Source organism: Haemaphysalis longicornis, unplaced genomic scaffold (assembly GCF_048455015.1).
Source record: "Haemaphysalis longicornis isolate Haplotype H1 unplaced genomic scaffold, Haemaphysalis longicornis Haplotype H1 scaffold_2, whole genome shotgun sequence".
In the NCBI taxonomy this organism is placed as follows: Eukaryota; Metazoa; Arthropoda; class Arachnida; order Ixodida; family Ixodidae; genus Haemaphysalis; species Haemaphysalis longicornis.
Genome location: NW_027526295.1, coordinates 231080106 through 231093846, shown reverse-complemented (window position 1 = coordinate 231093846; position 13741 = coordinate 231080106). Strand labels below are relative to the sequence as shown.

General features: G+C 51.1%; 1 protein-coding gene across 4 annotated transcripts in view; it reads right to left on the bottom strand.

Annotated features, from left to right (window-relative positions):
• Nucleotides 1–13430, bottom strand: part of Ndae1 (Na[+]-driven anion exchanger 1) — a 115411-nt gene extending 101981 nt beyond the window's left edge. For 2 of the 4 annotated variants that reach the window (XM_077699665.1, XM_077699666.1), the window contains exon 1: nucleotides 11963–13430. In XM_077699665.1, coding sequence (XP_077555791.1) covers nucleotides 11963–12051 — 89 coding nt within the window. In that variant the 5' untranslated portion in view covers nucleotides 12052–13430. The remainder of the gene's footprint in view (nucleotides 1–11962) is intronic. The other 2 variants (XM_077699667.1, XM_077699670.1) reach the window with 2 other exon arrangements.
• Between the last annotated feature and the right edge of the window lie 311 nt (nucleotides 13431–13741).

Sequence of the window (13741 nt, the reverse complement as noted above, 5' to 3'; positions counted from 1 at the left end):
GTAAGGAGACTGGACGATTAATAGATAACAGGATCACTTCAGGAGCGAGAAAAACGAAAGCAGCCGCAACTGTGCACGAAGGGTTCGACAGCAGTGAAGTTGCACGCGACTTGCACCACTTAAGCCCATGGTCTGAGGTGCATCGCAAGCGTTGCTGCGAGGCGCCGCAAGAACCCCTTAGCAGTTTATACATCGCTTGCAACGCTTGCAACACAGTTTCCCTTTTACACCAAGCAAGTATACACAATCGTTGTCAAAGACAGCGTCGCGCGATTGCGAAAGGTGAGCTTGCTTAAAAGCCTAAATGCCACCTTGTGCGAGGTGCTTATCTGTGTATGCCGTTCGCTATCTGGCGCAGTTGGAAGTAGTCGTCGTTGGCACAAAACAGTCGCAAAAGGAGACCCGCACACACAATCGGAAAATCCGAATAATCAGGGGAGTGACAATGGAACTCCCGCCACTATCTTCAAAGTCTAAAGGTAAAACCGAAGGCAAGTCATACCGTACGTGTGTAAAGAAACCTGAAGGGCTTCGTTCCGTATATGCTGGCAAATGGGCTTGCAGTGCGCCTGAAGTATTGATTGATTGATTGTAGGGTTTAACGCGCCGACGCAACGCAGGCGATGAGGCACGCCGTAGTGGAGGGCTCCGGATTAATTTTGACCACCTGGGACCTTTAACGTGCGCCGAAATCTCGTACACACGGGCGTTTTTTCTTTTCGCCTCCATCAGAAAAGTGGCCGCCGCGGCCGGGAATCGAACCCGCGACCTCGTGCTCAGCAGCGCAACGCCTTAGCCACTGAGCCACCGCGGCGGGTGTGTGCGCCTGAAGTATTCTGCCCAGAAATGAACTTCAGTCCAGTAGGTATACAGGCGTGAAGGTTTGGTATAGTCTTTTTTGGGTTACGGATCGTTTTATAGAAGTTGGCTCTGTACGGTCTTCGTAACTTCGAAAACATACGCGGAAGCGTTTGAACTGTTACGCGAAACGAATATCTTGAAAACCTTCACCGAAAGTACTGGCGCGCTCTTCGAATCCGTGCTTGACTTCTCCCAGGCACCTAGACCGTCGGGAGGGTTTCCTCCGCAGTATTGAAGAACCTGCGCGGTTGCGCATGAAGGAAAATTTCGTGAACGATTGGTAAAATAAAAACAACTGAGAACAACTAATGCCTCCTTACGGGTTGTGAATGCTAAAGCATTACCGTCCAATTGAACGCTCCGCAGAAGGTTCCGAACATTTTCCACGGCGTAATTTCCTAACACTAAGTGGCCGAACGACAATATACACATTACAACACAATTGCAAACAGTATAACTGACGCTGCGCGAAAAAGCGCAACACGTCTGGGCGAAGAAATTTCTTGGTCACATCCAAAAATGTACCAGCTCATCGAATGGCCTATATATATAGCCAGAGAAATTGGTAAAACACGGCCACACCTATCAGCAGTGCAGAGAATTCGGTACCTCAGAACCACCTACTCGATGTGTGCTTGCCATCCCGGGGTTCTATAACCTATAACTACAAAAAACTGTGGTTGGTTCCTCTGTCATAGGAATCGGTAAAAGACGAAAATGAAATGTGCAGCGAAACCTGCAGCTGAGCATGATTTGTGGGTAGGCAGTTGTCTTGTAGTTGTGCTTGGCGAGCGACGTCCTGCTGGCGGGTCGCTTCGGCAAAGGTGTACCGGCATCATTTCCGTGACGGATATGGCGTCAGGAAAATCTTGGGGTATCGCGGCATAAAACACTTTCGTGTTAAAACGTGAAACCCGAAAACGAACAACCCCAAGTATAACGTACTATGTAGTGCTAAAGGTTGCTTCCCCGCGAGAAGACCCTGTGTGCAGGGGTGCACCCTTTACAGGCCGCTTGCTTCGTTGTACTGGCGTCACTTCCGTGACGGATATGATGTGAGCGAAATCTTCGTGTGTCCGGGAATGAAACACTTTCGTGTTAAAAAATGGTCGCGTATCTGCTCGCTTCACCTAAAATGTCGCCGAAAGACGATACTCTTCCACCCCTGCTCCGGAACTGCATCTCCTCTCAACCACGCCTGCCTCTCACGCTATTCCCCTCCTGTATCGGTCCTGCCGTGATAAACACAAAGAACGTTTCCTAAATTCAATTCAATTTTCCCGCGTTCGCACTGTTAAAAGACCCTTTAACAGTGCGAACGCGGGATATAAAAAAGTACGAAAGGCCGCGAGACCTTTTTGTACTTCTGGATAAAATATTGCTTTTAATGCCTTTATTCTTTTTTTTTTTGTAGAAATTGCGCGAACGTCTATGTTCAATCCAAAGAACACTGCTAGGAGCAGTTATGTACTATTGTTTTGCATTAATCTTTTTCTTTTTGCTGAACAATTTTGACAGTACGAAGTGTGCTACCAGATTCACTAGTTTGGGCATTGTTTTGCCTATAGAAACGTCTCGTTCAAGATTTCTTTTAACCATTGGGCGGGCGGCTAAATCGTGGGGCAGACATATAGATAGACAGGCATACAGACAGACCAAAATTTTCGCACTTCAATAGCCCAAAAACGACTATCGTCTTTATCGTCTTTAAAAATATTCAAGCGACAGTGCGCCCAGGCGACGCCTTAGCACTGCAGGATATGACCAGACCTTTCGAACGTTGGTCGTCCGCCCACCGTTATCTGCATCATCCTCGGCCCATTCTCAAGACGCCGTAAATACCCTCAACGTGACAGCTGAAAGCGCCAAAGTTGGCGGTGCGCCCGATGCGTACGCACGTACAGTACAGAACACTTCGCGTCGTTCCCGCACATCGTCTTCCCGGCAATTGTCTAATATTAAGCCTTACTCCATGCTCAGTAAGCCTGCGACCTGACCCAGTGTAGACGCGGGGCAGTGAGCTCGCCTTATCACTCAGTGCCCAAAAAGACCAGCGAACTGAGCTGGACCGCATCGCGGTCTCGGAATCCAAGGCCTTCGCCAGGTTACGGACACAAATGAACGCCGTCTTGGGACGGGCGTTCGTGCATGCGTGTGACTGTGTGTGTGTCTTTAATACCCTCTCTTTCATTTGTCTCTCCTCTCTATGTCTATCGTATCCTCACCCTCCACCACCAACAGACGTTCCGGTGCCTACCCCTAAATGTGACAAATTACACCAGCTGGTGGATTTTCCTTTCAATTTTCTGATCACTAAATTCATTGAATCATTCATTCAGTTGGGCAGGAAATGGTCGAGTTCAGGCGGAAATCACAGCTGCAACCAAGCCGTCTTTCGGGTTTTTCGGAGCCCTGCAGCGTCGCTTGCCACCGGTGTACGCGATATATATGAGCTGGGGGAGGCAGCTCCATCGCGCCCTGAAACAGCTGCAGTCGAAACTCGATCTAACAAAACCAGATGTTACAAATTTCCCGATGTAACGAACAAATTCGGATTCCACCGCAGGTGCATATACGTCTCGATGTTTTTATGAACTCGAACTATCGAAATAGACTCAGCGCCATTCCCGATTTAACGAAGTATTTCGAGAAACAGACATATTAAAAAAAAACTATCAATTTCGATATGCGTTCCGTCAGAACGCCACGAAGATCTGAGCTCCCACGACTATCTGATCGCCGACGCAGACGCAGACATGGCGGAGGTTTTGAACGATGAAGATATCGTTGATTGATTGTGGGGTTTAACGCGCCGACGCAACGCAGGCGATGAGGCGCGCCGTGGTGGAGGGCTCCGGATTAATTTTGACCACCTGGGGATCTTTAACGTGCGCCGAAATCTCGTACACACGGGCGTTTTTGCTTTTCGCCTCCATCAGAAAAGCGGCCGCCGCGGCCGGGAAACGAACCCGCGACCTCGTGCTCAGCAGCGCAACGCCTTAGCCACTGAGCCACCGCGGCGGGTGATGAAGATATCGTACATATACCGTATTTTTGCGATCCTAAGCCCCTTCCCTGACTTTCGGGAAAAAAATTGGAAAAAAGCACCCCCCTTTTTAAAAGCAACCATCGCAACGTGAATTTCAGGCGCGTGGGAACGGGTCCGAGTTGACGTTGTAGTCAAGTGATTTATGAAGTTTTCAATGAAAAACCGCTTAGCGGAACAGAAGATGACCTGCTGGAGGATACTGAAGGCGGTGGCCCAAGTGGCAGAACGGATTCGAATGGTAGTTAGGGCGACTGAGTATCATACGTAGGCGGTGGGTTCATTCCCTGTATCTATTTTTTTTCTTTTAAATGTTCGCCAAGTGAAACATTATTACTTGCGCCCGTCTTGTCGAGATACAGCCGCGAAAAAATTGATTGATTGATTGGTTGACTGATTGATTGATTGATTGATTGATTGATTGATTGATTGATTGATTGATTGATTGATTGATTGATTGATTGATTGATTGATTGATTGATTGTGGGGTTCAACGCGCCGACGCAACGCAGGCGATGAGGCGCGCCGTAGGCCCCGGATTAATTTTGAGCACCTGGGGATCTTTAACGTGCGCCGAAATCTCGTACACACGGGCATTTCTGCTTTTCACCTCCATCAGAAAAGCGGCCGCCGCGGCCGGGAATCGAACCCGCGACCTCGTGCTCAGCAGCGCAATTAACGCCTCAGCCACTGGCCGCGAAAAAAAAAGTGTGTGTGTGGGGCGGGGGGGTGTAATTTAGGTGTTTAGAATTTAAGCACCCCCCCCCTCTCACTTTGGCCATCGCGATGGTGGAAAAAAATGGGTGCTTAGAATCGAGTAAATACGGTAGTTTCGGCGCACAAGACGTGTCACTGGATGCTGGCGACCCAGAAACTGTGGAAGCTCCTCTGCCCGCTCAAGGCCAGGTGATGGACGCCATTGACTTGCCCAGGCGCTTGCTGGGGCTCACAAAAAAACCGAGAAAGTGCTGAACGCGCTTGCGTGCTATGAAAACTCTGTCCGCCTAATGCTAAAGAAGCGCACGAAGGTGAAAATCAAACGCTTTTTGGCCAGGAAATAAATTCGTTCCCCCGGAACCCATAGCGCTGTATTGTTACTATTTGCACCGCGGACTTCTAGCCCATCGCTAAATTATCGGGAGGCGAGCGCCACGGCTGTTGTAATTACGATGTCACGGTAGATGCTATAGGATCCGCCTCCCTTTAGACATCAGATGTATGGAATCCACTGCTTGTAATATGGCGGTCCCGATTTTACGAAGTTCTCGATTTAACGAAATAATTCGTGGCTCTCGGTGACTTCGTTGGATTGGATCTGAACTGTATTAAACTCATTAGATATGCGTACGGACAGAAGGTAACAAGGAGTGAGCGTTTTCCCCTGGGTGCTCTATCTTTATCCTCTGGTGTTTTTTGTTTTTTTTTTCTTACAAAGGCTGCTAAGAAGCATTACGCATGCGCTAAACCTATATGATTGGAGTCAGGCAGGGGCACACACGGCCTTGCAGCGGCAGAAAGGGCAAATTTCACGCTGAGTAGTCTTAAAGACCGATAGTACGGACAAAGTAATAACGAGGACGGCAAAGGTGTACTGCAAAGAGACTGGAAGCAAAAACAAAACAAAAAAAAAGTTGTGGATTATGACGAGTGTTCACTATTGTGGGCTAGTAGGTATGCACAGTGCACAGCAACAGGACTCAGAACGGTTTTCAGTCAGCGCTGCAGTGCCTGCGTCCCTATTTTCTGCCGTGTTGTTCTGCATGAAGGATGTCATGGATTATACAAAGTGCGGCCCGTTCTGAAAATAAATCGAAAGGTATAAGGTCGTGGTGGGGGCACATGCTGACGCGCGAACAAATTTTTCCTAGAATAAGGCATACATCATTTCATGTAAAAAAGTACAAGCCAAGAATCTTTTTCTTTAAAACTACGGCAGCGTTTATTCGTAGAACATATGTTATCTGAAAAATTGTATACGCCTGAGCTTACAACAGCGCATATCGTTTTAAATTTCAGTCATCATTATTCCAGCCCGCTCTGTTTCAACAATGTAGCTAGTAAATTGTTTATCTAGTAAGATAAATGAGTTGGCTGTCTGCTCTTCCATTTTGGTCTTTGGTCTTTACTTGCCGCTAGAGCACAGCGCGGAGCAACCCATGCAGAAATGTGTATAGATGGCTCTACGCGTATTTGGCCTGGCGTTACATGAAACTGACCCATGCCGCTCTACTGCCACGCCCGAGATTCGCGTATTGGCCCAAGCACGCGTGCTCGCAGAAGGCAGAGTTGAGGAAGGTAGGCTCCTCGGATCGGCGCCCCTGTCTCATCTACGCGGAGTACACCTCCAAAGCCAACCGGCAACAGCGACGGGCATAGCGCCGAGCCCGTGGGTTCATTCTAGCATGGTTATAACAATATATTTTGGAACTGTGGTGGGTGCGGCTATTTCTTGTGAACGTACATCCGCATCGTGACCCGCACAGTTTAAGACGACCATTTCACCGCTGCCGGTAACTTTAAACGCGTGGTCGTTAGGCTGTATATAAAAGGCAGACCACCAAGGCAGCCATAAAACTCCAATCACGTTCCGTTACGGTCCTCCGCCACTGTCGCGCACTCACTCTAAGACGACAATAACGCCCATCGCTTAGCTCTTCTCCCAAGGCCACGGTCAGCGACGAAGTGACCGTCGCAAAACAAAAAAAAAAAAAAAAAAAAGGGAAACGAAAAACGCCAAGTCCGGCGACCATCCGTGCATACCTTCGCGCACGCACAGTTTGAGAGCCCAAATGCCTCTTGACGGCCGGACGCACGCACACACGCGCAACAGCCCCCCCCCCCCCCCCTTCCCTCTCTCTCTCTCCAATCTCTCTCCCTGGCGCCCGAGCGGCCTGGCAGCACGAATTCTCGAAATCTGGCCACGACCTGTCGATTTCGCTACTGGGACTTTAATGCGAAAAGCGATGGCGTTGCGCCAGCGCGGAGAACGCCAGAGGGAGCGAAAAGCAGCACGCTAAAGGCAGAAAGTTAAACACGCGTTTCGTAAGCGCCCAGATAGGCAGCGGGACGATCCGTGGTTGAGAATGAGCTATCCGGGACCCGTACAGCGTGTGTGCTTCGTAGATTGCCGAAATACGCCGTCAACTTCCTTCAGAAGTCGTCTTGAGTGCTGAAACGCTAGCTTCCGAAGCACGCCGCCTTCGACGTGCCGTGGAAAAAAGTGCATTGGGAGACGATCGCCGTGCAGTATTCTGGGGAATATTCCTGCTGTGCACACCACCGGGCGAGGAATTCGGCAACGACGTGACTCAGGCCTATTGCAATCGATTCACGGCATATGTATACGTGCCGCGTATTGACCCAATCGAAGTCAAAGGCTATCCTCGCGATTATGGAAGCTAACCCTTGTCGAAGTTTACCAGTTGCTTTCTCACCACATTCGAGATGCCGCCCTTCAAAACGATGCATAAGTGCTAACACACAAGGTTACCAGCTTTCTCCCCCGGAAAATGGAGAGGAACACAGCCGCTCCGGCAGCCGAATTGGTAAGGCACCGGACTCGCCATTCGAAGGTTGCGGGTTCGGTCCTCACCAGAGGCACATGTTTCTTTCTTCACCACTTTCTTTCATAAGATTTTTAAAAAATGGCTACGTTTGAAGGGAAAACGGCGAAACTACTTCCTTTACGCTTTCCTTAGCAAGTATAGACCGCTTGCTTTCTGTATATTGTGTGTGTCTGTGTAAGTGTGTGTATGAATATGTATGCACATACGCGCCTATACTGTTTTTCTGTTTATTTCAAAACCCTCACGAGTTCTTTGTTTTTCGGTCGACAAATGGCGAATTCCTTCTCTTCCTCCAATAACCGATATTTCATAAACACAGCGCCTTGCAGTGGTTGGCGAGCTTTAAGGGTACGCGTTAGCTAACGTCTATTTGTCAGCAGTGTGCCGCCGCCCTCGCAACCACGACCTCGACAGCTCCGCCCCAATCCATCAGGGCGTACACGCTCCGAGAGTTGTTGAGCAACAGTGTAACGCTTCACAAAACAGCCCGTGTAAATGCATACTTGGGGAGCCATCGAGCGTCCCCCAACAAGTCACAAGGCAAAACTACTGCGCGGCACTCCCGCGACCGTTCATTTCAGGCCGCCAGCTGCTCCCTTCCACGTGTGGGACGTTGAACCTTGCGAGAGTGCCTTTGCGCGTAGATGCGCCGTTACGACAACCACCGGTTTCGTACTGAGCATGCGCACACGGCGTGTTGTACCTTTGAGCAGGGGAGCGAGCAAGTTGCAACAGGATGGCTGTTAAGCACAGGCACACGGTGCAACTGTGTCGCGTAAAGCAAGCAACGTGGAAAAAAAGAAAAGCGCGTGAAAGGGGATAGGACAAAAGTCGTGCTGTCATTAGACCTACCCGCGAAGACTGCAACCAAACGCTCCGCGGTAGAGGCTGTGTAATGTGCAGGTTTTCTGGGTGTATCATGTTCAACGTGGATGCCTTATGCTGCTGGCTTTCGCTCGAGCGTTTACCCGGAGAAAACGCTCAACATTAGCTGCGGGCGGCTACCGTAAAACCGCTGCAAACAATTCAACGTTCAGTACTATAAGCGCAACCTATTTTGCGCACTATGCACGGACAATACAACGACTGTTGCCGCGTCTATTTGGACACCATGCACAACAAGGCATCCCTTTGACAGGAAAAAAAAATTGTATGTTCAATCCCAGAATACACTCAACAATTCGAGCTTGTTTAAAATGTATTTCTGACAACTGCGCCACTTATAAACGTGCTGCGAACTAGCGAGGCAAAAACAAACCCAACTAAATGTGTAGGCGGATATGGCCCTCCAAGGGACATATGAGAGCGAGATCGAATTAAGATTGGTTAAAAGCCGATAAGGCACGCACGCTCTCTGAAAGTGGGTGGTGTGGGAGCGCCAGAATAAGAATGCCGCTGGAACAGCGCCATGGCTGCGTCTAGAAAAGAAAAGTTGAACGCGTGCCCAGACGATTTTGAATGCAAAGGAGGCGTTTTATATTCCTCCGATCAACAACAAAGTGTACTAAAGTGTGAAGGCGGGCTAGTTGGTTCATACTGAAGGCAAAAAAAAAAAAAAAAACAGCGCAAAGACACGACACGTAAGACGAGAAAAAGACAAACACTGGCGCTGTTACTGACAACTGAATGAATTTTATTGCGCGCATGCAATAGAATTCGTGTTTGTCTTTTTCTCGCGCCCGTGTTTGTCTTTTTCTCGTCTTACGTGTCGTTTCTTTGCGCTGTTTTTTTGCCTTCAACAACAAAGACGTCAAAAAAAGTAAAGCACGGTTGATCTGCTAACGCGCAGAACACGTTTCTCAATTCCTCAATGCTTAACTCCTTTTTTTTCTTTTGTGTTTTATATTTATCCTTGTCAACTTGCCCAGTGTGTTATATACATGATAATGTCGACCTTCTCCCCTATCCTCCTATTCCTATGGATTCTATCCCCCCCCCCCTACACCAGCAGGCGTTCCGGTGTCCTCCCCCTAGGCGAGACAATTTACGCCTGTTGGTGGATCTTCCCTTTCCAATGAACAATAAATAAATACATACATACATATCAATTACCTTACACTTGCACGTTCAGCTCAAAAGCGAGTGCACCATAACCACATCGCCGCCGCCACCATCCTCAGAAAGGCACCGTACAGATTGGGGGCAGTCGGTGCTTACACTTGAAGAAAACAGCGCAGGAAATGAACAAAAAGAAAAACACACGTACAAGTACAACAGACAGGCCCATCTTCAAGTAAGTACGCGCACCACCACGCCCACATCAAGCTCCCAGACGGTATTCAGGTCTGGCACCCGCTTCAACCCTAGAAGGCTAGTGCGAAGCTCGCCTAATTGAGCGTTCGTCCGCTTAAGGACGCCCTACAAACGCGCAGACTCTATATTATTTGATTCACGAGAAAAAGCATCGTAAGTGCCCCATGAGGCGAAAACCCCGCCGTTGTGAGCCCCAGATGGCCCCAAAATATCCCTACTTGAACACGAAAGTGTCGTTGCTTACACTGGCGATACTTGACTGCTGAGACACGTGTGCGCCATGCTGGTTCCAAGAAGCTATTATAATATAGATTCGTAGTATCTCGACACGTAGTTCCGGCTGGTCTTCAGACTAGTCGCATATCCCACCTCGAGGGAATAGGCTGATGACTGTAACAGCTACCGTCCGAAGCTCGCCAATTCCCCTTTGGCTGCGAGGTTAACATACGCGCCAAAAAATTCTCGCAATCCCACTAAGAGGGTCTTACCATGATGTCAGTTGCCGTCACAGGCTCACGGCCTATTCACCAGTCTTAAAGCCACTGTGCTTTCCCAGGCTTCAAAGTTTGAAGCAGCCAGCTTCTATTTTCTATGGAAGCTGGCCTCTCCAATAAATATTTCTCTTCACACAATGCCACAATGCTTTCTCATTCAAAACACGTAATCAAACTACCGTAAAGTTCCGAGAGAACGGCCACCCAAAGTACAGAGATATCAGTGAAAAATACGGGACGGGAGAACTTTCGGGTCAGGAGCGAAAAACTACAAAAAAGTGGCCGCACTGCCAACCAAAACTGGGAACATATCAAGAAAAAATCCGGAGTGCAAACTTTTGGATCAATCGCGGAAAGGACAAATAAGTGACCGCATCAACACATGAATGGATGATTCGCGTTTATTTTGTTCACTCATCGGCGCTAAAGCCATCGGTTTTAGGGTGTGGGCCATCTTTATTAGTAAATTGAATATTTCAACCGTAAAGGGGGGTGGGCGGTGTATCGGGGAGGACGTTCTCTCGGAACTTTACGGTATGTATACGTCACCCCGCTACTTCCTTGTTCAATTCAGTAGTCACAAGAAATCTGGGGCGGTATTCTCGTGTTCTGTCCGTTTTGTGTCCGTTTCAAAAGTGTCCGTTTTGAGCAAGCCCTGATTGGCTAAAAGCGAACACCCGGATGTGACGCCATAGGATGTGACGCTATTAGATGATTAGGAGCAGGCGATTTTTCGTAGCCTTGTTGTTGGTTCGCTGGCGGAACAATACACACATAAAAGATAGTTTAAAATAGGTTTGGTCGTTTAAAATGTGTCTACAAGAACAGTTGCGCAAAAGTCAACCCAAACCCCGCCTAGAACTGGGAGTGCGTCACAATAAAACGGACAAACACGGGAATACCAACCCTGATTCATCTCTGCCTCCCGCTCTGACAGGAACCGGAAACAAACCGGCGGACATCGATTCATTCTAAACGGCGGGTAGGAGACCTGACTGATGGTAACTGAAACGGCGTGCAACACCGTGATTCCTCCGGCACACGCCAAGCGCCGAAGCTACAGGTAACAAAAAAAAAAGAGAGAGAAAAAGTGGGTCGCCTACTGCCACCTCGCTCCCGCAGTGCGCTGTTGCCGGCGCTCACTTTTTGAGCGAGCGGCTGCGTGCATCGGAAGCGGAGAGAAGCCGCGACTACTGTCGGCTACGCGCTGGTGCGGGAGAAAAAGCGCGGCGTTGAATGAGGTCACGCGCCTGACTCTTCCAGGAGCTGCGGTTTCCGTTTCAACAGCAACAGTGAGAAAACCTCACGTAACGTACGCTGAAAAGTCGACGACGACGAAGACAGAGAGAACGGCGAAACTGAGCGCAAATGGATCTGAGTTGGCCGAGAAGTTGCTTCCACGAAATCGCCCGTCACGTGCCCACAGCCGCGACTTTTCCCTATCCCAACATACGGCTCATTCCTTCAAGCAGAACACATTGTAAAGCGATCGAGTTCGTACGCACGAAGGGAAAGTATGACGAACACGGAAAGGTTGAGCCAAGTAAAGCGATGAAAGAAATAAAGAGTGGAAGGGGCGACACCGGAGTAGTGGTCGAGGACTCAGAGAGAAAGCAAGGCCAAGGTACTGGTAATCCAAATGGGAATCAAGGCCCTCGTCCAAACGACAGGAGGATATTCTCACTCGCACAATGGAGCGGCGAAAATAGGTACAAAGCGTCATCGCACTGCAGAGCCCTCACCTCGTGGTGGGACGCGTGATCACGACGGTGGGCCTCAAGGACGACGATCCCGGGAGCAGAGGCTCCCCGACGCTTGGGTCTTCCTTCATGGTGTAATCCGTAACGGGTCAGCGAAGATGCGGCACGCGCACAGGCTAGGTCCGATTGTCGTCTTCGGCCGGCGCTTGCACGTTCCACCGGGGAATTACTGGTCACTCCTGGTTGGCGATTTCCTCGCGCGAGTGTGTACCAACGGCGTCCACAGTACGTGTGCGCGATCAAGAGAGGAGCGCTCGTTCGACACCGAGCAGTAGCCTCGCTGCACTGGGCTCCGCGTGACGACCACTACAGCGGCAGCCGGGCCTCGACGTGTCTGCTTTCAGGCGGCCCCCCGCCTTGACGCGGCAATCAGATGCACCCTGCGTCCGTATATATTTCTCTGCGCGGCTTCGCGTTTCAAGTGGGTCGAGCACCGCCAGAGACGTGCCTTCGTGCGGCGGCGCAACACTGCGGCACTGCTGCTGGCCCACGTGCGAGGCGCTGTCGGCAAGACTGGCCGGCGGACCAGCTCGGAACGAGCAAGAAAATGGGGGGCTCCCCGGAGGACCGGGTGAGGGGGCGCGCCTGTGGGGGCGTCGGCCGCGCTCAGCTGTGCTGCTGCGCGGGCAATCGCCGGCGACCTGGTGAGCGCCTCTCGCCCTGGCCGAGGTCGTGGGTTGGGCGTCAGGAAGGCCGACCCCGCGTGTGACAGCGCACGTGTGCTTGCGGGGGCTTCCGGGAACGAGCAGCCCGGCGCATATCCCTCGGGCACCGGCCTCCGCTGAAACGGTACGCGCCGAGACAAGGCCGCCAATCGATGAACGACCACGTCGAATAAGGTCGGCGGCGATGGGCACGCGGCGAATGCAGCACCGTTCACTGAAGACTGAGCCGCGCGAGACACAGTCCACAAGGGAGAACGCACTCGGTGGTTCGGCGAAGACCGCACGCACCAGAATCAAGTGTGATCGCACTGAAAGAGGGCGACCAGCTTACACGCCACCCCGCGCGATTCCGCAGTACTGTTACTTCTCTTGCGGACAAGTCGGCGGAAGCAGTCGGAAGTCAAGCTTCGACGACGACACTCGCGTGCTCGAAGAAAGCGGCGCGTCGTCTCGTCACCACGTTGCGCGCCCTTCCACCGGCGTCGTTGGAGTGCGCCACGCCAACAGCGCGCAGAGCTCGGCTGCTGCTCCGCACCCGACCCTAGCCGCGAAACCAGAGTTCAGAGAGAAACGGAACGACCACACGCGCGCGCGCGCAGTGCTGCTGCTGCTGCACGCCGTTGGTCGCCACAGGTCTGAGAGAAGGTGAGGCTCGGCCGGTGCTGGTGGGTCCTGATTTCTCGTTTCCCCGCAAAGTCGTTGCGACGTGCCGCTTCTCCGGGTGCAAAACCGGCACGAAATCAGGGTGCCGCCGGCACTCACCGCCGACCGCGTCTGGCGGCGCTAGACTTGGCTGCTGGCGGCTCCACCGCCAGCCGGCTGCATCTCTCCTCCGCCGCCCTTCCTCGCGCGCACTCGCCGCGCGATCGGATGACCTCCTCGCCCAGCCGCCGCTGCCGCGTGCAGCGAAATCCCACGGCCGCGGGCTTCGGATAAAACGGAGCGAAGCGATGAAAGCGATCGAAGAAGACGGTCGCGGAAGTTGTCTCGCCTTTATTTCTACTCCTTCTTCGAACGCAGAACGGTTTTTTAAGTGCTGACCGGCCGATGGCCTGCCCCCACCTTTATTTATGCATCCAATTTATTGTTTCCCCCT